The 26,600-nt window shown below is 32.3% G+C and overlaps 2 protein-coding genes and 1 pseudogene across 13 annotated transcripts; 1 reads left to right on the top strand and 2 right to left on the bottom strand.

The window, feature by feature from the left end:
• Positions 1–934: 934 nt before the first annotated feature.
• Positions 935–2,191, bottom strand: LOC107915776 (metalloendoproteinase 5-MMP). The gene has a single exon (XM_016844945.2). The coding sequence runs from the start codon at positions 2,068–2,070 to the stop codon at positions 1,177–1,179; it is 894 nt and encodes a 297-aa protein (XP_016700434.2). The 5' UTR covers positions 2,071–2,191; the 3' UTR covers positions 935–1,176.
• Positions 2,192–11,496: 9,305 nt separating this feature from the next.
• Positions 11,497–21,796, top strand: LOC107915775 (dihydrolipoyllysine-residue acetyltransferase component 1 of pyruvate dehydrogenase complex, mitochondrial). 12 transcript variants are annotated; one of them, XM_016844935.2, is made up of 23 exons: positions 11,497–11,824; positions 12,379–12,426; positions 12,819–12,873; positions 12,933–12,975; positions 14,031–14,080; positions 14,183–14,227; positions 14,411–14,484; positions 14,781–14,850; positions 15,312–15,500; positions 15,590–15,634; positions 15,743–15,816; positions 16,512–16,581; positions 16,728–17,123; positions 18,538–18,598; positions 18,678–18,722; positions 18,813–18,896; positions 19,818–19,894; positions 19,963–20,025; positions 20,388–20,458; positions 20,550–20,610; positions 21,035–21,095; positions 21,182–21,262; positions 21,378–21,796. In XM_016844935.2, the coding sequence occupies exons 1-23, from the start codon at positions 11,709–11,711 to the stop codon at positions 21,434–21,436; spliced, it is 1,938 nt and encodes a 645-aa protein (XP_016700424.1). In that variant the 5' UTR covers positions 11,497–11,708; the 3' UTR covers positions 21,437–21,796. The 12 variants fall into 12 exon arrangements, with proteins under 12 accessions (XP_016700424.1, XP_016700425.1, XP_016700421.1 ...); XM_016844936.2 differs by having other exon boundaries at positions 11,505–11,824; positions 12,376–12,426; positions 12,816–12,873; positions 12,942–12,975; XM_016844932.2 differs by having other exon boundaries at positions 11,505–11,824; positions 12,376–12,426; positions 12,816–12,873.
• Positions 21,797–22,437: 641 nt separating this feature from the next.
• Positions 22,438–24,529, bottom strand: LOC107915774 (uncharacterized protein HI_0077-like; annotated as a pseudogene).
• Positions 24,530–26,600: the final 2,071 nt, after the last annotated feature.

Genomic DNA, 26,600 nt, shown 5'->3' with positions numbered 1-26,600 from the left:
ACTCAATTATAGAAATTGTCGTTAAACAACTCCAATGCTAGGGAAGAGGGCACTTCTCTAACACTCAATGGCCAATTTCATATTTTTCAACATTCTCCTCTTTTGACAATTGAATAAAACATATTACCAATATAACTTAGTAAATAACTTTGTGAATTACTCATTAAGCTAGTATCAATTTGTATCAATAATTAATCAGCAAATATTATAACTAAGCTATCCAATTAAGAACTGGAATAGTGCATCAAAAGATAGTTCATAACAATACCAAACTATACCATCATCAATATTATATATACATACAAATCCACTATTATTATAATTTGCTGCCACTAAATTGCTTCAATCAACCATGATGAAAAAAATTGTTTTCTTTTAACATCTTTGTTTTCATGTCATCATCTAATAGTGATGGTGATTTAGTGTTTGAAAATTATACTCAGATCAATTTCACTAAAGTAATTGATGGATTGATGGTGACGATTGTATTTTTTTCAAAAACTATACTCAAATTAATCTTAAGCACGTTTGTTGGACCAAAAAGTATTGCCTTTTATTATAAAGGTGAAGGACTATATGCCGGTATATCTGACAGAAGAATAATAAAATGGCAGTCGATATTTGGTTGGCAAGAATTTGTCATCCCTTTACCGTTTAGATATATTCACATCTTATTCGCGTTTTTTTTATCTTATTTGTTTCATTTAAAATATTAATGATAGTGTCACCTAAAGTCAAATCTTTTAATATAAAAAGTGGAAAGACTATTATAAAATTTTAAAAGTACATAAAAAGGTATAGCATATTTTAACTTTTAAAATTTTAAGCTATAATTTGGGAGTTAGAGATCGTTCTAGTAGGATCATAATCGGTTGCCATGAATGAGGAGAATTTCATGCCCAATGGTAGGTTTCCACAGCTTATAGGAAAAAAATGAAACAAAATCAACTACTTCTCGTTTATTAGCTGCCTCATTAAGGGTTTCATGTAAAATCCATGTCTTCTGCACTTTGAAGCTGCTTGTAAGTATCAATTTTTATTGGTGTTTAATCTTCATTGATCAACCAAATTGATGCTTACAAATGTTCTGATTGAACAGAAAATGTGGAACATATGAACCCAGCTAAGATAATGTAGATGATATGCGGACATTCATAGCTATTATGTAGTGTTTTTTCAGTCATACAAGGCACGAATACCGTGAACGTCATCCCTGTTTAACCTCCTCTTCGTAATACCAGAGTCGAAGTATGCATACATGACTGCATCAGGGACCAAGCTGTGTTGCAGCCCGAGAAGATGGCCAATTTCGTGCACGGTGACAGATTCCAAGTCAATATCATCAGGACCAGGGCTAGTGCTCCAATTTTCATCAGCATCATAGTGTAACTTCCCACCAGTTGGTGGACTTGCATGAGCCAGAGTCCCTTGTGGACCATCGAAGGGGTAGCCATCTCCATGATCGCCACTATGGAAGCCAATTTCGATATCAGCGATGTAGTCTTCCGGTATTTCCTCGAAAGTAAAGTGGCTCACATTTGCCCACCGTTCAAAAGCTCGGAAACAAACAGACCTTATGTCTTCAGCAAGGTAGACATCGACACTGGACCGAAAGTTGTAGGTTAGATGAGTCTTTGAGAGTGGCCATTTCGGATTTCCCATAAAGAATTCGTATTGAGAGGCTCCGATTCGATAGAAGGACTTGGAATTTTTATCTCCATGGATGATCATATCAGCAATGCCACATCTTGGCTTCATCATTTGTTTCAAAGTATCATCATCTAGAATGCCTGTGGTATTCAACTGATAGTTAACTTGGTATGCTTTGATAGCAGCCTCCAAATCGTCGTCGAACTCGTTATCCTTCCCATGTTTGCCTCCATCGTAATTCAAGTACCCGAGCTTCTTGACAAACTGCTTGAGCTCGTAAACCCCTTGGACGGTGTGACCTTTGCGGCATCCCACTAGACGTCGGAAAATTTCAGTGGTAGGCTTAGATTCAACGGTGCACAGCACCATGTGGAGCAGAACAAACAAAACAAGCATTAGTGAAGATGTTTGAGAAGCCATTTCGAGGCAAGCTTTAAAGAAAGTAATGTTGGGGTTTTGAGAAACATTGCTGATATTATGTTATATATACATGTAATTGACAGTTGGGTTTCAACTAATAAGTCAGCCATTGAAGTTAGCTGAATCAATAGGGTGAACTTTTATTGTGGTTTAAGATATACAGATTCCTGTCACATAACTCTCACATGATCCTATCCATTACTCAACAGTCAATTACTTAATATTGCAGCTTTTCATATATTCTTGCAGATTTTAAAGGTAATTGAAAAATAAAAAAGATCATGGATCGTTGTACAAGGATTGGTTAACACTCACGGGAACTTTGAATAAGTTACTTTTTCCTTTTTCGTATCACAATAGTAATTGTTCCAAATTTTGTAATTTTTAGGCCTACACATAGGGGCAATAATACATCTTTGTATGCTTATAGGCCTACACATAGGGACAGAAACAGGCTTAGCTTTTGTTGTATTTCATGCGTTATGTACACATAGGGGCAAAAACAGGCCCAACCTTTGTTGTATTTCATGCATTATGTTTTTACACCTAAAATGCATTGCTTGGGCCTACACATAATGTATGTTTACTTAAATGACCCAACCAAAAAAGAGAAAACTTAAATAATCTATACTTAAAAATTTTCAATTTAAAATGATTCAATGAAATTATTCCAAAAATTTTAATCCAATCTGCCTTATTTGAGCTCATGTTCTTTTATTTGTTGTAATAAGATGGATGCCAATTGAATTAAATATTCAATCAAATAAAAATCATATATGTTATACAGTAAAATTAATGATTTAGTTAAAAGAGAACAAATTTATCACATTGTTGTGTAAATATATATGTTCAAGGGTAAACTATTAAAATTGTCACTTTTGTTTGTCTCAAGTTACATTTTAGTTACTTATGTTTGAAATGTTACATCTTAGTCATTTACGTTATCGTATTGTAACATTTTAGTCACTGAGTCGTTAATTTCCGTTAACGGTGTAACGAAAAGCTGACGTGACATGTTAAATTATACAATTGATCCTTATATTTTTTTTGAGCAATTTAATTTTTTTCTATGTTCTTTTTAACTTCCTTTTTTGTTTTTGTATTTTCTATTCTCTTCTACTTCTCCCTCTGTTTTTCTCTCTTCTTCATTTCTTTTAACGTAGTTTTTCTATGTTTTTCATTTGTTAAAACTAGTCCATAAGCTCGCCTCACTCGAAAATATTAAATTGTCCAAAAAAAATAAAAGTACAAGGACTAGTTTTATTAAATGGAAAACATAGAAAAACTACGATAAAAGAAATGGAGAAGGGAGGAAAACAGAAGGAGAAGCAGAAGAGAATGGAAAGTATGTAAGCCCAAACCCTGAACCCTACAACGCGATAAGCTAAATGACTAAAACGTAACATTTCAAATATAAGTAACTAAAATGTAACATGAGATCAACAAAAGTGACTATTTTGATAGTTTACTCTATGTTAAAATATGTAAGCTGTATCGACACAGACAACTCACCATACTTTGTGTTGGATTGAACTTAGGCATATCTATTTGATACTAAAATTATATATACGTTGAATTTGATTTATGAATATTTTATCTATAAAAATGTATAAATAAATTTAAAATATAAATATTCATATTTAATTTTTTTATTTTTTAGAAAGCAAGTAGTTAATGATGTATGTTTGCACCTCAAAATTCAAGATTCGAGCCCTAACAATAACATTTCCATTAATATAAGACAATGTAAATATCATTTAAAAATGTAATTAGACTGACAATCCTAATGTTATGTTTATGATTTAATTCGCTTATTAAAATAATATTATCAGCTCCTTAACCTTATTTCCACTAATATTAATATACCAAATGATTTCCCTTAAATAAAATAACATAAGGGAGAAACCATCCCAAATAATAAATTTTTTTAAAAAACCCTTAAGTTAAGCATTTGAAATTTTCCTCCACCTTCGAAAATCGTAATATTTTTTTTTTAAATCTAGTTCCTTCCTTCTCGTTTGTTGTATTTTAAATTTGTTTCACATTTAGCCTTCGAGAATGACTTGGAAAAACAATTTTGGATAATAATATTTGAGTGGTAAATATTGTATTTGGAGCTCATATTTCAATTCAAAGAGTCTTAGTCGATTGAGTCTTAGCTCGATTAGTATCGATATTATTGTTAGTGTAGGAGGGCATGAGTTTGAGTGTGCTGAAACGCATTATCCTCCTATTTAAGGATTAGGAAAGAACTATGAGTAATATTAAAAAATATATAAAAAAAAGTCAAGTAAGAGAAATAAAAAAAGTCAAACAGTAGCAATTAAATCTATTTGGTTAAATTCAATTACTTGTATTATATCATGCTACAATTGTAGATTTAGCCCATATTTTCTAATTTGATCATTCTAAAGCCTTATACTTTTCGAATTTTGAAATTTTAATCTTGACGTAAATGATTCATTAATCCATTAACTGGATTTTTAGTGAATAATATATAGAAATGACAATCCGACATGATATCCCCATTATAGATATGTTAATATGTTTGTCCCATCAAATTTTGAAAATAACAGAACTTAATGAATTTAAAATTATCATTTAGTGATGGCTGAAATTTTAAATTTAAAAAAAATAAAAACCAAATGACTAAATTTAAAGTATAGGGATTAAATCCATAATTATTGTAAAGTACATTTAACCTCAATTTTATTAGTTCCCGCTTGTCTCAAATTAAAGTAGATGGTATCCTCTCAATTATATTATATGGATTATGAAAATGAAACATCACAATGAGTAATTTATTTGGGATAAATGATTTTATTATTACTAATATAAACAATTATCATCTTTATTGCGAAAGATAAAATAGTGGCCATGAACAAAAAAAGGTTGAATTAAGTGAGTGGATTTAACTTAAAAGGATCACGGATATCTTATGAAGGTAACACACATAGAACAAGGTCATTGGACAAAAACTTAATTTAAGTAGCTTTCATAATGATGTATAATGAGAAGTTTTGTGCAGTACTTTTAGTGGAATGACTACTTCACTAAATAAATTTGTAATTAATAAATAAAAAGTTGTAATTTACTTACAAATTATTTTAACCTTAATTTATATATATCCAATCGGTCCCTCCATCAGCTAAATATAACTTTGAACAAATTGCATAATAAGACCTGTGAATGAATGGATAAAACAGAATAGATTGCATGAATTACTATCTGTAATAAATACATTTTCTTGAACATTTTGCCTTTAAATATCACCACAAAAGTTCATTTAAAAAATAATTTTTGTCTGACATTGTCGAAACCACTTTTTTATTGAATTTGAAAAACGGGAATCGACTTTGAAAATAAAATGGGAGTCGCCACCGATCTTTTATTGAGGTGTGATTGGTTCACCATTAAAAAATGATTTTAGGTCTGCGAATTTTGAGAAAACAGGTTCGGGAGTCGGTTACATACGAGGAAGTGTTAGCACCCTCGTGACGCCCAAAATTGGTACCGAATTGATTGTTTAATGTCTTAATGTCAAAATTTTGAAAAGATTTTAAAATACGATCCTTTTATCTTGAATAAAATGAATTGGATGATAAGGCTCATTGATTTCAAAGAAATAAATTGTCACACTCAATAAGTTAGAGTGCAACATTTCAAATCCTCTGAATTAAGTTTATCTTTTGACTTTTAAAACCTATGCATTTTGAGAAGGATATCTGATTATTTGGGTCAAATGAGAAAATCAAAATCCAGTAAGTTAGGGTTTGATTTGACAAAATTCCTAAATATCGAATATTGCCTTTATTTTTATTTTTTAGAAAAAATCCTTATCTCGAGAAAATATGTCATATCCAATGCGTTAGGACACAACGTATCGAATTCCCGAGAATGAGTTTTTATGCGTATGCTTTGATTAAAGAATAATCTCGGTTATTTAGATTCGACGAGAAAAATTAGAACCCAATACGTTAGGGCTCAATTCTTTCGAGGATCCCAAATACCGAACTTTGTGTTATCTTTGAAAAACTTTTTGAATAAAAATGCTCTTGATACTTGAGTGATATTAAACGTAATTTTTTTAACAATTAAAAACAATGGAATAATAACGTACAACGCGAGGCGTAATTCGTAAACCCATATGTTAATGAACACAAATAATCCATAAATACCAATAAACAAATACCATACACATAAAGGCAATAATCTCACATCACATATAAATATCAACATTAATATTTAAAACCTAATAATAATAATAAAACTAAGAAACAAGCAAATTATCACAAACACCAACCCAATGTACAAGTTTTGAAATAACCAAAAAACAGGAAAGAAAGAAAATTGTAAACCAATAAAGTGTAGGCATAAAAATTTTAAAATAAATGATATGCAAGAAAATTTAAAATAGATAAAAAATGGAGTTAAAAAATATATTATGTGAAACAAAATATCTAAATAAATCTTAAAGTAAATATTACAAATGAGGAAAATCCAAATAAGTAATATATAAAATAATAATATCTATATATATATTAATCTAAATAAATAATACATACATGATAACACATGTAAAAAAGTTGAAATGGGTGAAATATAATAAAGTAGGTTTTTAAAAAGAAATAAATTATATATATGAGAATAAGTAAAAATAGAATAATATGGGATTAATAATATATCATAAATGGTATATAAATAATATTAAATTTACATAAAAATATATAGAATAATACATAATAAATTTGAAGAATGATACATGAAAACTTAAAATAATTATATGATAAATTTAAAATAATAATATGTGATAAATTTAAACAACATTCATAAAGGATTTAAAATAATATTAAGCACAAATATAAAAATAAAGTTAGATTTAAAAATTAAATATATCAAAAAAATAATGAAATATAAATACTTAAATGAGTTAAAAAAGCAAATTAAATCAAGCTAATAAGGATTAAATTGGTTTTAAAACAAAATCAGAAAGAAAAAAGCGAAAATAAAATAAAATTGAAGGACAAAAATGCAGTGCGCGAATAACATGGGGGACTAATTGGGAAATATTCCCCATCCTCCCAAAACGCAGCTCTGCGATATGGACCAAAATGAAATGAAAAGCAAATTAAAGGGCGAAATTTAAAAAAGGAAAAGAACCGATTTGAACCCAGAACAAAAGAGAGAGGATCGGGTCATCGGGTATGGCCGCTAAACGGCACCGTTTCAGAGCCATTGACATAGGCCCTAAACGGTGTCGTTTTTCACACTATAAATACCAACTTTAAAACCTTAAAATCAGCAGCATAACCTTAAACAGACTTAAAGAAAAACTACACATTAGCCCCCTCATTTTCCTCTGCTAGGGTTTTGAAACCCGCCTCGCAGATCGCAGTCAACGACCAGGCCGCCCTAGAGCCTTCAACCTTTGCCCGATCTCCGATGGCGACGAAGCATGCAAGGCCAGGTAACTCTTCGCTCCTTAAACCCTTTTTTATTACCTCTATATGTATGCGGCCAAAAAAATAGAAGAGATAAACCGCTCAGAAGAAAAATACAGAAAGAAAAACAAGAAAAAAAGAACCACCTTTCCAAAAATAATCGATCTTTTATTTTTGTTTTTTCAATAACTTCGAACCTTTTTTTTTCTTGTATTTGAATATGCGTGTGTTCTCCTTAAAAATATTGAAAAATGGCTTTTATATAGCCGAATCGAAAAGAAAAATAAATCAAAATAAATCATTTTTCTCTGCCCTCTTTTCCTGCTTTCTTTGTGTGCTGTGGGTTTTTACAGGTGTACGGAGGCCGTACAGTGACTGGCATGGCGCAGAGACCAACTGGAGGCGCGTGGCGTGGAGCGTGTAGAGAGGAAGACTGAAGCGCTGGAGGCTGTGCGGCGCAATAGGCTAGCTAGGGTTTACTGCTGTGTATTCTGGTGTTGGGCCATTTGGGCTGAGTCGAGTTTTGGGCCATAGGTTTAATTGGGTCTATAATCTGGGCTTAGTGTTTGTATTTTGGGCTTTTAATTTATTTTTATATTAGTTTATTTTTTAGTTTGCGAGCCCGGGCAAATATTGGGCCTTACAGACATATTTTCCAAATTATTTCTAACTTAGAACCAAAAACAAATTGCATGAACATCATTTCAAGAATAGCCATGTGAAGCAAGAAGAAAAAAAGGCACTAGGGCAAAGAAACTTTGTAAAGAAGCCAAAACTTCAAATGTAACAACATAGGATGGATCAAAGCCCAAAGAAATCAATAGCAACCATTAGTGCAAAACAGGTTCTCCCGAATGCATTGATCCATCCTTGTTAATGTAGAGCAACCTAATCCAAACCTACAACAAAAATATAGATAGACACAAGCAGAATCCAAGCAACAAAATAAAATTTGAGAGGGGGACAAACACACGTCAAATGAGAAGTCAATCCTGGCATGGAGAAGTCGACAACAAAGCCCATCAACTCCCTTTGAAACCCAAGCAGTGACAAGGGAAAAAGAAGAAAAAGAGAAGGATAGAACAAAGATGGAAGCAAAAAGGGGAAAGTAGAAGGAAAAGGTAGTAGAAAGTGGAAGATGGAAAACAAGGTAGGGACAATGTGTCATGACTGACAAGAGGTCGATCATGCCATTGGATAAGACCAAAGGAAAAAGTTGGGTTTCCAAAATCCTAATACTATGTTTGGATGGAAAGAAAATGAAAGGAAAGTAAAAGAGCTGAATGTGAAGGATGAAATGATTATTTATTATTTTGTTTGGATAGTTGAAATTAATAATAGAAAAATAAGTAATTGGTTAAATAATAAAATGGAAAGAAAATGATTGATTGTAAGATTTTTTAAAATTATAATATTTTTATAAAATAAATGTGTAAAAATAAGGAGGATAAAATATAATATTTATTTCCCTTGCTTTCTCCAATTTGAGTTAAATAAAAATTGAGCATTTTCAAGGAAAGCTAAAACACTAATTTTTAGTCTAATAAATTTTAGCTCGATTGATATAGACATTGTTGTCAATGCAGCAAGACTAGTGTATCGTTTACACTTACATTAATGATTTCAAGAATGCCCACTTATCCCTTTAAGTTTGGAGAATATCCCGTATACTTCTTTAATATTTATTTACTAAGCAAATTTTAAATAAAAAAGGCAATTTTACCATTGTTATTATTTATGTATGTAATATGTATTTAGTTTATTCATTTTTATATTTTTAATTATAAAATAATAAAGAGTTTAATTTTTTTATAAAATTGAATATATATTATTTATTTCATAAAAATATATATTTTAATTTCATATTTAATTCAATTATATATCATCTTTGACGTGACTTCGTTAAATTACTTTTATGTAAAATTGATTAGTTATCATTACTTGGAAAGTTTTAATTAAAAAAAATGATCAGAATATAATGGCTAAGGTCCAATAAACCTTTGAACATAAAAAAAAAAGTTCCTTTACAAAAAAATACATACAATTAAACTCTCAAAAGTTAGAAATTCATTAATTAAGTCATTTCACCAATAGTTTTTAACGTTAATTGTTATTAAGTCGATGTGGTCGTTAACGGCCACCAGGTCGATAGTCTTGAGGTTGACGTGGCATTTCACATAAGCAAAATTTTAAAAAAAAATTTAAAAAAATTCTAGAATAGAGGTGCTTATAGGCCAAGACGAGTTTGGCTTGAACCCATGTAAGGTATCTAGATCAAAATTTCAAGTTCGGGTTCGACCCAACCCGAAAAATGAGCTTACTCTTTTTTTGTCCAAACTTGACCCGATTTAATAAAAGTAAACCTGGGCTCGACTCGGCCTATCCATATTTGATTTTTTAGAATAATTTTTATTTAAAAATCTTTTTTAAAAAAATATAATGCACTAAATGCATTAAAGACGCTAAAATAAAAGTTTTCTAACACATTAAAAATATATTAAAAAATATTTATATTAAAAAACACTACCATAAATATAATAAATATTTTATTATATTAAAAAAACACAAATAAATATAGTAAAAATTTTATTTTACTAAATATAATTTTTAAACATTTATATTTTGGGTTGGGTTATTTAGTTAGGCAAGTGTTTGTTTTTTTTTTTAGGTTTTGGGTAATAAATTTAGTTGTTATTGGATTAGTGATTTTAATATAAATATAAATATATATATAAACTTATTATTTAACATATATAATTAATATAATATTTTTTATAACATAATATATTTCAGCTCATATAGAAATAGGCCTTAAATTTTACCCAAACTTATTTTTCAAGTATTGTATTTTGTCTAAATCCTCCTATTTTTTAGACGGGCCTAAACGAGTGGCCCAACCTATAAGCAGGTCTAGTCCAAAATGAACCTAAATAAATAGACATTCAGGTTCATTTGAATTTGGACATTTGTTTGTCCAAATTCAATTTACATGTAGTTTTCTAAATTATAAAAATATATAGAAATTAAAAATATATATAGAAAACGAGGAATAAAAGTTCAAAAAAAATATTATTTTACAAATCAAATCTAAAATGAATCGAGACACATAAATGTCCAAATTTTGAATTTGGACATTTATGTGTCAATATTCAGAACATAATTTTTAAATTTATAAAATATTAAAAATTGTAAAAGATTATTAAATTATAAAACAGAAGAAGAAATGGAGGTTGCTGCTTTTGTCACTATTTCACCATAGGCAAATTCTCTCTCTTAAGTTGATGTTGTTGGCTTTTTCTTTTATCTAATTTGTAGATTACGGCATTGGTGTTTGACAACCATTTTCATTATTAGTTACTACTTCAATGCAGGATGTAAAATTGCAATATCCAAAAATTTACATCTTATTGTGTGGTTAAACTGTGTATAAAAAAAGAGATACATCAAAATAAATTTATATATACTCTTTTTAACAAATTTATTTTCAACTTGAATTTTTTTTTATTTTTAATATCTTTCTATATTTTTAAAGTTTATATGGTGTAAAATAAGGGTAAGCGTTCGATCAAATCAAGTGAAAAAATTTTGAGTTAATCGAGTTAGTGAGTCTTATTTTACTGAGTGACATGAAATTTGGGTCGAGTGAAATGAAACTTTCTCGAGTTTTGCTCATCCTAATTTAAAAAACTACCTCTAAAATGAATTTGGACAATAATTTTTCAAATTCAATTGTTATAGGTTAGAACTGCGTCTCGGTTAAAGGGCTTAATTGATAACTTTTTAACATAAAAAGACTTTGGATGGACTGTGCGTTTACCCGCGGTTAGTGTAAAAACAGCGGTGGCAGTGAAATTAAATACTGTAACGTAAGACAAAAAGTAAACTAAACGCACCGCACTGCACCAATCGCCCATCCCAACCCAACCCACCCTTAATTGGGTAAAACTTTCACTGAGAATTTTATTTTAAAGTTGATGGGCTTATTGGAGTTTTATTTTTATTATTTTAAAAAAGATCTTTAAAAAAATAATAAAAAAATTGTATAGTCGGAATCTGTAGGCGCTTTGGCGCAGCCATTTTCGATCTACCTTTCTTCTGATCGATCAGTCAAAACATACACATAAACACCATAAAGAACCTCTTCATTTTCCTCTTCTTCCTTTTATGAAACTGTAAGTTAAATAAAATCGAATCCTCATGGCCCTTTCAATGGCGGTTTCACGGCTTAGGAACCCAGTTCTCTCAAGAGCCCTCCCATCTCTGTTGAGAGCTCGTTTTCTATCTTCCTTCGCCTCACCCACACCACTTTCTCGGTATTTTTAACCTTCTTTCCATTTATTTATATGTACATGAACGGTATTGTATACTTGCAATGATAATCATCGTATGCAACTGATCGGAAACTTTTTTGATGCAAGTAATAATTTTGACAGCTTGGATTTTTCTTTTCTTTTTCCCTGTGAGAATTTTAGTTTAGAAATCAAATAGGGATTTGCATTTTAATGTTCTTTTTTTGTTAATTGGACAAAGTAGTGATATTCAGAATTGGGTTTGTGAGAATTTTTGTTTTGATATGAGATGGAGAATTTTAGGCTTATTTATTATGTTACATTATGCATAAGGTACTTGCTATCTAAATTTTTTCACTTGTATACCTTATCAGCAACCTATTTCCTTTTGTTCCAAGTGAAATATAGCAGTTTAGCATTTTAAGTTCACTCTTATGATGTAGGACTATGGTTCTTAATTACGATTTTTCTTGGTCATTTATATGATATGCCCTTTAATTCGTGTTAAGTGCAGCACCTTTACATGAGTTTCGGTTGTTTTGCTTACGTCCCTTTTTACTGATTTGCTGCTGCAGCAGTTCAAATGTGGAAAGGCCTTTCAAGGACTGGGATGGATCTTGCTTAAGGTTTGCATTTATTGGATTCCTATTTCTCAGGAGTAAAATTTATTACTACTTCTTTTTAGTCATTTGTGCAATGGTTTTACTTGTGTAATTATTCATGTACCTGCTTTAAAACCTATACCCATTATCTTTGTATTTGTCAGGGTGACCTCTTTTGCTTGTGTAATGCAAATTTTTAGCCAAACAAATATTAGGGAATAACTTTTAACTGAAGTTTGTGTTGGGTCGATGTTGTTTTCCCTTCTTAATTTTCCAACCCAAAACTAATACATTTTTGTTTAAATAATGGAATTGTGTTGAAGTTCACTCAATTTGGTTTATCATGCCTCTATTTGGACACGTGTAGCTGGATTGCATACTTCCTGAATCTTACCAGCTTTTCCCCCCCATAGCAGGTCCAATGCTTTGTCCACCATAATTGGAGTATACGGTAATTCATCAAAGTTCAAGGTTGGTATTTAATTTTTACTTGTACTGTTCTACAATAAGGTTGTTTTCAGATATAATAGGTTTTGCAGTTGCAGATTGGAGTTCGTCATTTCTCTTCTTCAGGTATATTCCATCTTTACTTCAAAAATTTTCCCTCTTCCCATATAGGGCTATCTAGTTTTTAAATTTTTGACAGCGTGCCTCTGAGTGGTTTACTTTTCATTGCATTTTTTCCATTTCAAGGAACTGTAAAGTAGATATGATCTTATGATTGGTATCTGGGTCATAAAAAAAATGCTAACTAGATTAGCCTGACTGTTTAGTCTCTTTGTCTATCTATTACAAAATCGACTTATTGGTTCAGTCTACTTATAGTACTTAGTGGCTGTTGCATGAATTTCTTGCAGTAGAGTCATAACCTGCACTTGGCAAATGCTGGGCGCTGATTTTATGTCTTAATGCCAGTCATGGATATTTATCTAGGCAAAGGGCTATTTACTTGTAAACTTTCATAAAATTTTTGTATATTTTGAAGTAAGAATCATCTATATTTTATTAATCAGAAACAATTTTGCATGAGGAGTGGCGGAAATTCTAAAAGCCAATTTACTAGATTATTTGGTATTAATGGTACAAGTATTCTTATGTATGATACTACAGTTCATTATTAGATTTCTCAGTATTTATAAATCTGCCTGGCCAAAGAGCACTTAACTTCCTAGCCTGAGTGATATATACTATGTGCCAAAGAATTAGCTGTTCCTACTTGTAGGTTATTGGTTGGATGTCATGTTTACCTCTCTGATGTCTAAGGACAAATGCTGGTTACGCTGATAGTGAATCAGTACATTGTCTTTGTGCAAGCTATATTTGAAAATATTTTACTTATATTCTGCAGCTTACATGTAAATTATCTCAATGATTCAAATTGGAATGTATCACTTCTGGTTATGTGAGTTAAATAATTTTCCAGTCTCATAATGCATTGGTGGGCTGTTGGGCCTTAGCGTAGCTTTAAAAGTATGGGGAGGGGTTAGAGTAGGTTCTGGGTTCATGCCTACTTATTAAAATGGTAAAAGTTTCCTCTTCTTTTGCAATTAGGTTTTGCATGTGTCCTTTTGTTGTGATATCTGCCAAAGATTTGTAACCTTGCTTATCACTAAGTTATGCTATTACAGACCTTCCGGAGCATACAGTGCTGGGGATGCCTGCTTTGTCTCCAACAATGGTAATATATTTTGGAAAGCTAAACCTCATAAATTTGCTAGGATATAGACTTCCTCCTGTTATTCCAATGGTCAAGCTTGTGATACTTGTTGCTCCTGTGCAGAGCCAAGGTAACATTACAAAATGGAAGAAGAAAGAAGGAGATAAGGTCAGTTATATAAGTAATTACTGGAAACTGTAGGTTGTATGGGGTCTTTACATCTGAACTAGATATAAACTAAAGATGATTGTTAAAAAAGAAAAAGAAAATCTTGTGATAGGTTGCAGAGATTTAATTGATTTAATTCTTTCATTATGATTTATTTCCTCATCATTGATGCTTATCTAACAGATTGAACCTGGTGATATACTGTGTGAAATAGAGACAGATAAAGCGACACTTGAGTTTGAATGTCTTGAAGAAGGGTAAACTATATTCTTTCTTACTACTTTAAGTTTTTTCAACTTACACAGTTTCTGATTTATGGCCTAACTTATTCCTTAGAGTGGCATAGTTGGTAATCCCAGTAAATGTTGCTCTGCCTATGGGATTTTCAGTTTCCTTTTACAACTTTCTATTGCTTCATGTGATCCCTTTATACAGCTTTCTTGTGGTGTTTCATCTTGTTAATCTTGACCGAAACGCACACCTGAATTATTGAATTTCATTACCATCCTTAATTTCTGTTACCTTCGCTTATGGTTGGAGTGCTTATCTGCAGGTTTTTGGCCAAGATACTAGTACCTGAAGGTTCAAAAGATGTGCCTGTGGGGCAACCCATTGCAGTAATGGTATTTTATTCTTTTGTCAATCCTTTAGTGGCATACTATAAATAAATTTGTGAAATCTGATTCTTTTTGAATTTTTCTAGAAGCAAAGAGTCTTGCTTGGCACTTGGTGATTTTCTTATCCTCTGTATCATGCCTTCTACACTCATTTCTGATCTAATAAACACCTGCTCTGCTTACCAATTTTTTCTAGTCATCCACTTCTTTTTATGCTCCTTAGAATTCGATAAAGGTTAAGGAATAACAACAATATAAATAGGGCTTATGCTCATAAAAATTGTAAAAAGTATCAACAATGTCATTGGAAAAGTACCTTCTGATTAACAATAAAATTTATCTTATTCTACAGTGAATAGCTTTTGATATCTGAATTTGTATTTTTTATGCTTTTTAATAATAAATTTCATTGAGTACCAACTATGCAATGAACAGTTTGTTAATACTAATTTGAATGTGTTCACAAGGTTGAGGATGAAGAAAATATCACGAAGATCCCTTCTACACTTGGGGCTGGATCGGATGTTGAGGAAAAAACAGCTCATCAGGATGTCAGAAACTCCGAAAAGGAAGAGGAACCAAGTTCTACTAACATTAAAGCATCGGATCTTCCTCCACACATTGTTATTGGAATGCCAGCACTCTCTCCCACAATGGTAAGAAAATATAGGTTAAAACATGAACCTACTTTTCTGGCATTTTTACTGCAAAGCTTATGTTTGCCTTTTCATATTTTCTTATACAGAATCAGGGTAACATTTTCAAGTGGACGAAAAAAGAAGGGGACAAGGTTAGTTTTTATTAGCACACATTATGTGATTACTTTCAAATGCTATCTCTTTCTATTTGAGTGAATAATGACCTTGTTCCCATCGATATGCCTAACTCTATTGAGCAGATAGAAGTGGGGGACATTATATGTGAGATTGAGACTGACAAAGCTACCCTTGAATTTGAGAGCCTTGAAGAGGGGTAATCTTCTTTCTTGCTTTGGAGTTTATTGCTGATATGTGATAGCAAGCCTGTAGGGCAAGCACCAATGGACACCAATAGATAGTGTAAATTTCATGCTAACTTAATTTCTTTAGCTGATCATTTGTTACTTTCTCCATCGAAAAGGATGAGAAATAGTGTATCAAGCACGAGTCTTTCAAAATGGTTCTTCTAGACGTATTCGATATGCCTCAAGATGAGAATCTCCTTTGGATAGTAACTATTACTATTTTATACTTGTTTTCAAGGGAATTTGACCATATTCATAAATGCTCATTACACTTGGCTGTCAGCAAAACCAAGGCCTTTTTAACTATATACCCTCAAATCATTGGGCATAAACATCATTGTGAGGCATAAGCATGGGTTTTCCATAATGCACATATAGCAGGACTGACAGTTTAAAAAAAATACTACTAATAAGATGCCAAATTAAGAACACATCGTTGTGAAAAAATTGGACTGTATTTATGTGGTTAGATAAGTCAAATCCTATGAAATTGACCACAATAGCAGGTTGAACACAGTTCAATCAAGAAGCAAGGATTTTTTTTCTATGGGTTAATAGCAAAAGAAAGGTTTTCCTGGATTTGAGATTGACATGATTTTTATTTCTATGGTTAATTTCTGTTAATTATAAGCTTACAATTGTGAGTTGAAATTGTTGGGTGCAGCTACCTGGCAAAGATACTGGCTCCTGAAGGTTCAAAGGATGTGGCTGTGGGTCAACCTATTGCAATAACAGTAAGTTGTCATTATGTGCTTTTAAGTTGACTTATTTCATATTGCTGTAAATTGACATCTCTATATTTAGTCACAGAATTTTTTTAAAGTCAAGTTAATGGCAATTACTTCAAGCACATGGTTACTAATGCTTCTTACTTTACAAGGTTGAAGATCCAGATGATATCGAAGCTGTGAAGACTTCTGCTTCTGGTGATTCAGCTGTCAAAAAGCAAGAACCAACACAGAATGAATCAAAAAGTGAAGTTAGAGAACAGAAGTCTGGTTTTACAAAGATCAGTCCATCGGCCAAGTTGCTTATTTCGGAATATGGATTAGATGCATCATCATTGAAGGCATCAGGTCCTCATGGTACTTTGCTTAAAGGGGATGTTTTGGCTGCAATTAAGTCTGGAAAAGGATCTCCCAAAATTTCTCCATCTGAGAAGTCAAAACCATCACCTCAAACCAGCTCTCGGAAATCTCCTTCTGCGAGGCCTGAGTCAAAGGCTCACCAGCAATCAGATTCTTTTGAAGACTTGCCCAATATTCAAATACGCAAGGTACGTTTCATTGACCTGTTATAAGGGAGCTGATATGAAAGAGACTTTGGCATTGTACTTTCTAACTAGGTCAATATTTAAAGATAAAAATCAACCTATTCATAAACTTTAGATTGATGTTGGAAATTGGAAAAATTATGCATAACAAATTCAACAAAAGAAAATTAATATGTATGTGCTAAAAACTGATGGTAAAGGCAGATGGTAACGTTGAAGATTTTGGAAATAAAATGGTGCTAAGAGCTTTACCAAAATTGGGAGGTTTACATGAGTGCATTTGATTGAAGTTAAAGGGAGCAACAGTCGAAGGACTTGGTTGCAGAGTTTGCATGTAATTGTTTAATCACTCAGTTGCATTGACAAGTCAATTATTTTAAGCTGAGTTTGCTTAAAGGACCCAGGCTTTGATGGCTATCGCACAATAGATTTGCAGGTTATTGATTGAATAGGATGAGGGATTTGAGTCCGAGGGTTTTCTTATTTTATTTTATTTTATTTAAACTTATTCTCTGCTTCTTGGACCTGTGTCGACATGGCACAGACAAGGGCACGGGATATGGGTTGGATCCATTGTACTCTTGTGACTGGGTGAGGAGAGAAGAAAAAGACAGAAAAAGAAGGAAAACAAAAGTGGATGGGATAGAAAATCTCGATACCCAATACAAAGAGAAGCTGACACAATTAAAAAGGGATGAACCTTAAAAAGCAAAAATGTAATTAAAAAAGTAAACAAGTGAAGTTAAAGAAAAATAAAAAATGTTGAAAAAAACCTCTATATATTAATTTTATGTTCGAAGGCCGGAAATATTTTTAATCAAATGTACAAATCCATTTCAAAAAATTATTAATATATTTTAAATTAAACTTTATTTTTCAAAATGATTTATAATTGATAATGGTTAAAAAGAAATTTGTGTAATCTATAGAATATAAAGCTCAGTATGTTTTTAAATGGTCATGTGATCAAATCAAGATATTTAAGAGATTGGGGAGCATGCTGTTTTTCTGGGTTCCATTTTCAGGCGTGCCTTTCAGATTTTGTTGGTGTCAAATGCATATGGAATGGCCATATAATTAGCAGTATTCTCAAAGAAGAACTTCAATCTAAGTAGTTGGAAGAAAAATGTCTGTTACTGCTATAACTTCTGTTGAGTGTTGAGAACCTTTTAATTCGTTGTACTGTCAAATGTTGTTAATAGTAAGACATATTTGAATCGATCTACTTGTTTGGTATTCTTGGATTTCTCCTTTCATGCATTTTTTCTTACTAAATTTTATATTTGAATAGTGTTCTGATCAATCTCTATTACTTAGTACTTTGTTTTATGTGGTTTTAATGAGTTAATGATGGAAAGTTGATGTATTGGTGAACACTTGGTTCCTTCTTGATACTGCATTTTTGTTCATTCTGCAGGTTATTGCAAGGAGGTTATTGGAATCTAAACAGACTACACCACATTTGTATTTATCTTCAGGTTGGAACATAAAATATTTATCTACAAGTTTTAGTAGCATTTAATCCTTTGAACTTAACAGTTTTATTGTGTTCATCAGATGTTGTACTGGATCCTCTTCTTTCTTTTAGGAAGGAGCTTAAAGGTATTGAATAGATTCCCGTATAATCAAATTGATTTTCCATGTCCTTGGTTTGGCTTACTGCTAATTGTTCTATTCTTTCTTAATTTGCAGAGAAGCATGATATTAAAGTTTCAGTCAATGACATTGTCATAAAAGCGGTTGCAGTTGCTCTAAAAAATGTACCTGAAGCTAATGGTAAGACGTAATTTTGTTAAAGTTGGGTCCTCTTTGATTTCTGAGTAAACATGGTATAGGAGCCAAGCCAAGGCAAGTAATAAGAGCATATGATCAATTGTAAGATGTAAAGATTGCTGGAGTTGTTGGGTGATATTTCTCTCCTGGACTAGATTCCAATCTGTTTTACTGCTGTAAACATTGGAAGTCCCACATTTTTAAACTGATGCATGTCAAAAAATGTGTTTTGAGTTCTTTTGTAAAAGAAAAAAAATTGTATTTATTCTTTTATACCTTTATGTATATTTTTACCGTTGAGTTGTCAAATTATTTGTGGGAGGTAGCCTGCTCTCATTCCATTCCCAGCCCTGCTTGCTATTTCACTCTCAGACCAGAACTTTAATATTCCTTAACGAGGGAAATGCCCCTAGACTGTGGGGTCATTTTGTTTCTAATTTTCTGTTAGTTGTTCAACATCTAGTTTGTAGTTGCTGGTCTATAAATGGTTTTCAGCTTAGTCTGAAAAGATAATTCTGGTGACTGTATTAATGCTGTATAAAATATTTCTTCACTTTGATATAATCTGAAGTTCTTACATTAGGACTAGGTGAGTGTATGAGCCCTCCTTTAACATCTCAATGAGGAAAAAGAAAATGTTTTGTGTTAATAGTACAATGTGGCATTGAAGAAGTTTCGAACTGAATGGGCACTAAGATTACTAATTTGTTTGAAGTTTCGTATGGGAAGGGAACTAGGGTTACTAATTTGTCAAACTATGTATAAGAAATTCCACCATCAAATTACCAATTTATGAGTGCTTTTTTATAGAGTGGACAATTTGCACGTAACTTGTTTCCCTTCAGTGACAATTTAGCTTTCACCCAAAATTATAGCCTTTTAGCTTATTTCTAACTAAAAAGTATGCTATGTCAATGACTGCAGCTTATTGGGATGTTGAGAAAGGGGAAATAATTTTGTGTGATTCTGTTGACATATCAATTGCAGTTGCTACTGAGAAGGTACGCTTCCAATAACATGTTCTCAGGTTCTATGGACCAACCTGCTTATTATTTTATTTGCATTGCAGGGGTTAATGACCCCAATTGTAAGGAATGCCGACCAGAAATCCATTTCATCAATCTCCTCAGAGGTACTTTCATCTTCAACCTCTACCTGCTTTTTAGTTTAACAATTTTGTTTGGCTCCACTACCCATGTGAGCTTGTGCTTTCTCAATTTTGAGCTTGTTAGATCTAGGTAGATAACATAAGACATACTTGGACATGCTTGCAACTGTGTTTCTTTAAATATCACCAAAAACTGCGTATAGAGCTTAAGTTAAACTAGATGCTTAAAACAATCTGCAATGTACTAGATGATAGTCAACAAGGGCAGAATTACAAGCTAATTTTCATTCTTCTGGTCTGTTTCTTTTCAGTTAATATTTTATTAATTGTCAATTTAAATTCTGGGTTTGGTTTATCTTGCTTATCTTCTTTAACTTGGCCTTCAGGTCAAGCAACTAGCGGAAAAGGCACGGGCTGGGAAGCTTTTACCAAATGAATTTCAAGGAGGAACATTCAGGTATGGATTTTATTTATACATATGGGATGTTAGTTCTCACACTGCCTTTTTAATAGTTGGAAGAAATATTGAGAAATTCTAATTTTTGCAGCATTTCAAATCTGGGAATGTTTCCCGTCGACCAGTTTTGTGCGATTATAAATCCCCCACAGGTAACTCCCTCTCTCTCTCACACACACGCATGTACATATGCTGAGATTGAGCTGAATATTTGCTCTCACTCGCACCCAGCTAGATTGTCTATGTCAACATCATGTGCCTTTGCCGAGCAAACATTAATGTTGCTTCAATTTATGCCTTCCACAAATAATATGTTACATTCAGGCCTTAAACTTCAGAAGTAGTTGGTCTAATGACATTTTTTTAAAACAAAAAGTGATAAATTTGGAGAATCATAGTTCTGCTTTTGCCATTTGTTGATAATATTCATTTTGAAAACAGTGGTGATCTCTTTTTTTTTTTGTACTTTTTCCTAGAGGCAATATTTAGAATATCAAAGCCACTAATAAATTTTGCTATTAGAAAGTGATCTGGACATCATAAGGTGCTATAAATCTCTGTATGTTGTATTGGCAGGCTGGTATTCTCGCTGTTGGTAGAGGAAACAAATTTGTCGAACCGGTGGTTGGAAGTGATGGTAATGCAATTACCCTTGTCAAGTATGCTTCCCTATACTTCATGCTACAAAGTATTTTTCGTTTCATATATTGAAATTTCGTGCAGGGATCGAGAGGCCTGCAGTTGTGACAAAAATGAACTTGACGTTATCTGCTGATCATCGTGTATTTGATGGCAAAGTTGGAGGTATGCAGTGGTGCAAGTCTTTTTAATCACTGATCTAAATACAAATCTTCTGATGGATGGTGTATATTTACTTTAGCATGATGCCTGCCTGAGATTTCTGCTATTTTTGTTGCAGGAGCATTTGTATCAGCTTTAAAAGCAAATTTCAGTGATATTCGGAGGCTTCTTCTATGATTACATTTTTGTTGTTGAGATTCCAAGATATCAGCTGTGGTGCAGAGATGTCTTTCATAAAGCTTGCCAATAATTCTTCAAACTGATCATTTTTATGTCCCGGAACTTCCATTGTGCGACAGACAAATCGTCGTGCAATCCTGGTTATCGAAATTTTTTTACTTCAACTTAACGGGAACCAAATCGTTACTGATGTAGAATTTTGCATTATATTTTCAGTTTACCATTTTCTTCAGGGCTTTTTATGCAATTTCATGTTTCCATCTGATAAATAAAGATGATGTATGATGGGAAAATGCAAATACTGAAATTTCTAATGACATTTCTCATGTATACAATTCCTTTTCTTGGTGGTTTTAATTGAGATTCTGCCTACTGAATTGACCTATACATTACATGCAACATTTCTTTACATATCATCCAAGTTTTGTGATACATTTTTTCTAAAGGTCATCCATGGCAGTGAATGGTTACAATGACAGATCAAAATCAATCTATCCTAAAGTGCAAATAGAACGTAACATAATTCTCTGCGTGAAACAGAATATATTCAGAAAGGGTAAAAGTACAATATTGATAATTGTAAGTTAGATTGTATTTTGTTTCATTTATTAAAAAAAAGAAGATAAATTAGTCTCTCTACATGAGTAAATTGGTTCTAGTGTTAAAAAAATTATCTATTTCTACTGTTAAAAATTGGTTTCTGTATGTTAATATGAGGCATACATCATTGTTTGTTTGATTATTCTGCCAATTATGTCAGTTTTTAATAATAGAAATGAATAATTTTTTTAGCATAAAGTACCAATTTTCTTTTTGATATAAAATATAGAGATTAATTTGCTCATTTTTTAAGTAGAGGGGGCAAACACCTAGTATAAAGACCTCCATGATATTTTTACCGACAAATTTTTCTTTGATACCATGGTACTAATACGGTCAGTCTGCTTCAATCAAGGAAACTTGAATATTGATGCAATGTATTGTAATAAGCAACAAGGTTAAAGTCAACATAAAATGATTAATTATCAAAATTTGGAATATTTCAGAGATTCTGGTCAGAATTTGAAGTAAAAAAGAAAACAGTTCTCACAAGCAACACAAATCTGATGAACACCGGAGTTCGTATACGTCTACTGCAAGAACCGTGAGGCAGGGCCTTTCACGGCTAGGGGATCATACCACTGAGGGCCGAAGCCAGCAGCTTTCCTTGCTTTCATTAAAGGGTGGTTTCAATGGTCCCCTAAAGTGTGTCCTTACTATTGCATGAAATTTCTGAATCACCTCTTCACTTTCCTTATCCATTTGAGTCTCACTTCTGCCTGCTTCACTTTCTTCCAGTGCCAGGATATCTTGATACAAAGATGGATTTCTGGATCTCAAGCAAAGATACTTAAACCACTTTACTCCAGCAGCACAATGTGTAATCTCCTCTGGGTAAACTACTCTCTCCAGTAAATCAGCTGTGTCATCATCGCCTCCGTTACGGAACCTAGAGATGGTTGTTGGCAAAACATCAAGTCCCCTAGCCTGCATCATATTTCAGATGCTTCATCAAAAGTTAACATTTTGTAAATTAGTGCACATGTTGCATATTTAGATGCACTAAGTCCACCGTCTTTCATTTCATTTACAAGGTTCCGAAGATATTCACATGAAATAAACTCATTCCATCATTACTTAAGACCCCAAAGAACTTTCATATGCATTCCTTTGTGCATTCTTTCCCTTTATTTATATATATATATGCTCTGATAATCAATCACCGAAACGGAACAAGTCCTTAACTTTCCATCACATAACAAGTATACTAAGGGAATTTAAAACAGAGTATTTCTGCAAGAGAAGCTCACACCATCTATTAGGAGTATAGGAAGGCAATCGGCAAGCAGGCCTTTTCATCGAGTTCATAAACTAATAAGGAAATAAGTGACTATAATTGTCATCGATGCAATGTTATCCCCAGAGCTTATCAGTATTAAGGCCTTAGTCCAATGCTTCTAAAATAGCAGATGATTACAAGAAAATCGTGCACCTCATGGACGCAATGCTCAATTGCCAATCGAGCCAATAGGTCCTTGGATGTAGCGATTGCAGAATCCCATAGCCCATCATGAGCAGGTAATGCACCATAAGAAGAACCAAGCTCCTTAAGCCGAGCTGCAAGCAGGCTGAAGTGCCGGCCTTCATCTTGAGCTACCTTCACAAAATCGTAAAGAATTCTCTTGGCATTGCTTCTTTCTTAACGAAACGAGCAATTATATCCTTCATCAAATTGATAAACGAAGATTAATGGATACACACAAATACAGAATACTTCTTCCAAAATCATCAATTCCTCAAAACTCAAAAGTTGGACCAACTCAAGCCATAAGACTCCATATTTATACAAGAAACCTTTAAATTAGAAATCCTTAATTCCCAACAATCAACTGAAGACGTGACAAAATTTCAATTTGAAGCCTTTAATTGTATGAACGGATCCCAATTCAAACTCCAAACGTTGTCAAATTCTAACTATTGGAATGTCAGTCAAGCATTCATTACTAAAATCAATGAGCTCACTGATTATCAAAAGGGTAGATATTCTTCAACCTTAAATGCCTTGAAACAATGAAATCAAACCATAATCATAAACCAAAACAACTAAATAAAAACAAAAAGGTACCCAAGACAAGTCAATAGCCCAACTCTCGGTATGCACAAGACTATGCACAATGGCTTGCCTGCTCTGCAAGCTACCTGCTTTCCCAAGCTTTGGCATCAAACTTGGCGACACCAACTTAACCTTAAAACAAAAAACGAAAAACCCATAATCTTTTTATTGAACCATTTCAATAGCAGTTAACGTATGGGGAAATCGAAGGCAGTTGCTACGTACATTGGTGAGCCTGGCGGGGCGATCGGAAACGGGAAGGTCCTGCGATGGGTTGTAGGGACGGGTGATGGTTCCTTGGAGCCATTTGGATGCCACCGAGTCGCCTAGCCGGGCCTTCTCGAAGGGGTGGCTGTGTTTAGAACACGAAGCGCCGCCTCTACGAGCGTCTCGTTTTCTCTCTCTGTTTGAACGCGACTCATCTCTCGCTCGCTCACAATTGTGGAAAACAGTATTAAGAGATAAATTTAAGATAAAATGGGTAAAATTTACTTTTTGGTACTTGAATTTGGTTTTATTATTCATATTAATATTATTTTTAGGGGGTTAAAATTGGTATTTATGTTTAGTTTGTTAACATTAAAAAATATTTCACCAAGCAAAAAGCTTAATTAGAAATTTCACAAAAATTAGTATAAAGTTTACAGGGCCTCTAAGATTATGAAGAAGCTATTCATTTTCCTTTCCGTCCTATTGAAGAAAAGACCTTCGGCACGATCTGATCTTGCGCGTGGGCGGATAGAAATGCCTATAGATAAGGTATGATAGTCTTTTGCTTGAACAAGCCTTGTTACTACAACTTCTTACTAAAGAAGGAATGCCATACTATCAAACTATAGGCGAGATGAAGCAAGCAAGGGAAGAGTTCCGACAAAGCGATTGTAGTTTCTTCTCATTTATCTTTTAAGTTTTCAAATCTAGTTATAAGAATTTGGACTTTTTGACAAGTGAGACTAGTCCAAATATCCTTGGAACATTCATACATTGGAATGATCTTAAATTTTTCCATGCCCACACCACTAAAAATGATATTTAGTACTTTAGAGTTATTATTGGCAACCTTTTCTTCTCACTTGTGGACTAATTTATAGGTTTGGAAGTGGTTACTCCATTAATGTTTGTTATAATTGCATGTGTTCGTCACTTAATAGACCTCTAAGCCTTTTCATCAAGAGATATTATAAAAGCTTTCATTCTGTCCTTCTAAAACGAATTTAATTAAACATAGTAAAATAGCCGGAGTACCACCAGAAAATATAGACTCTATAGGAAATAGGATAAATTTTGCAAGAGAAAGAATAACTTTACATTATTTTCAAAGTAAAGCTTCTAAACAAGTTAAGCATAAGTACTAAATATTGTACAAAAATTTTAGAAAATGAATGGGAATTTGGATGTAAACCAATACGTCCTAAAAATTATAAAAGATATAAAAAGAAAAATAGAATGTATAAATTAATTAAATGGAAACCAAGAAATAAAAGATATACTGGTCATAACAAGAAGAAAAACTTCTAAAAAATATAAAAAACAAATTTGTAACTGTTTTATATGTGATGAAGAATGTCACATAGTACCAAATTGTCCTAATAAGGGAAAAAGTGCAAAGAAAATGATTAAAACACTTGAAGAACAAGACTTAGAAATATGTTCAGAAGAGGAAATAAATCCTGAAGAAATATTATATGAATTAATATCAGAAACAATAATTAATTATTAATTAATAATTTAATTAATAAAGTTTTAGAATTAGATTATAAATAGAGAAGGAGCAAGCCTAAAGAAGGTATTAAGAAAAAACAGTTTCTCTTATCCTTTTTTTGTAAGATCAAAAAATAATATAGAAATCTTATTCCTTTGTAATCTCACCGAAAAATAGTTTGTAAATCTTTCTTTCTCTTTTATCATTCTCTCATTGTACACATTTTCCTTTGTAATATTTAGACTTCCGCATTTTCCTTCCATTTTCCCTGTAATTGGTATTAGAGCTACCAATTATATCAAATTTGATGTAGAACATATTCATTTATTAAATATGTTCTATAAGTGGCTCTTGGAGATATAATTTGATATAAGGGTGAATAATAAGTAGAGCTACCTTTCTCCATAGCCTCCATTGGTGCAAAACCAGATTCAAAATCTCCAAGTATGTCTGAAGTCAAACTCTAATATCAATTCAATTGCACATTGATTTACAATCTTTTGCAGTTTCCTTTTGAAAGTGATGTTACAATAACTATTTCAACAAAATTGTGAAGCGAATTATAACCAAAAAAGAAAAAACAAAGTGCAAAATGAAATCAAGATTATTTATGTAGTTCAAATAATAATTCTATCTCAGTAAAACGACGAATCCACTAAACAATTTTTACAGTACACCCAATGATTAAAGCTTTAACTACCTAATAACACAAGGATAAAAACAGCCTCACAGTGTACAGTTGTTTACACTCAGTCTTCCTCAATTATCTTCACATAAAAGTGAAAGAGCTCTCTAATAAAACTTAA

Source organism: Gossypium hirsutum, chromosome D10, assembly GCF_007990345.1.
Source record: "Gossypium hirsutum isolate 1008001.06 chromosome D10, Gossypium_hirsutum_v2.1, whole genome shotgun sequence".
Lineage (NCBI taxonomy): Eukaryota > Viridiplantae > Streptophyta > Magnoliopsida > Malvales > Malvaceae > Gossypium > Gossypium hirsutum.
The sequence above is the reverse complement of the archived record's forward strand: the minus strand, read 5'-3'. Positions and strand labels throughout refer to the sequence as shown.

Bases quoted from the DNA above. Each gene is read 5' to 3' on its own strand.
- LOC107915775 (XM_016844932.2), top strand. From the start codon at position 11,709: ATGGCCCTTTCAATGGCGGTTTCACGGCTTAGGAACCCAGTTCTCTCA. The intron at 20,459-20,549 runs GTATGGATTTTA...TAATTTTTGCAG, and splicing joins TTTCAAGGAGGAACATTCAG to CATTTCAAATCTGGGAATGT. The intron at 20,611-21,034 runs GTAACTCCCTCT...TTGTATTGGCAG, and splicing joins CGATTATAAATCCCCCACAG to GCTGGTATTCTCGCTGTTGG.
- LOC107915776 (XM_016844945.2), bottom strand. From the start codon at position 2,070: ATGGCTTCTCAAACATCTTCACTAATGCTTGTTTTGTTTGTTCTGCTC.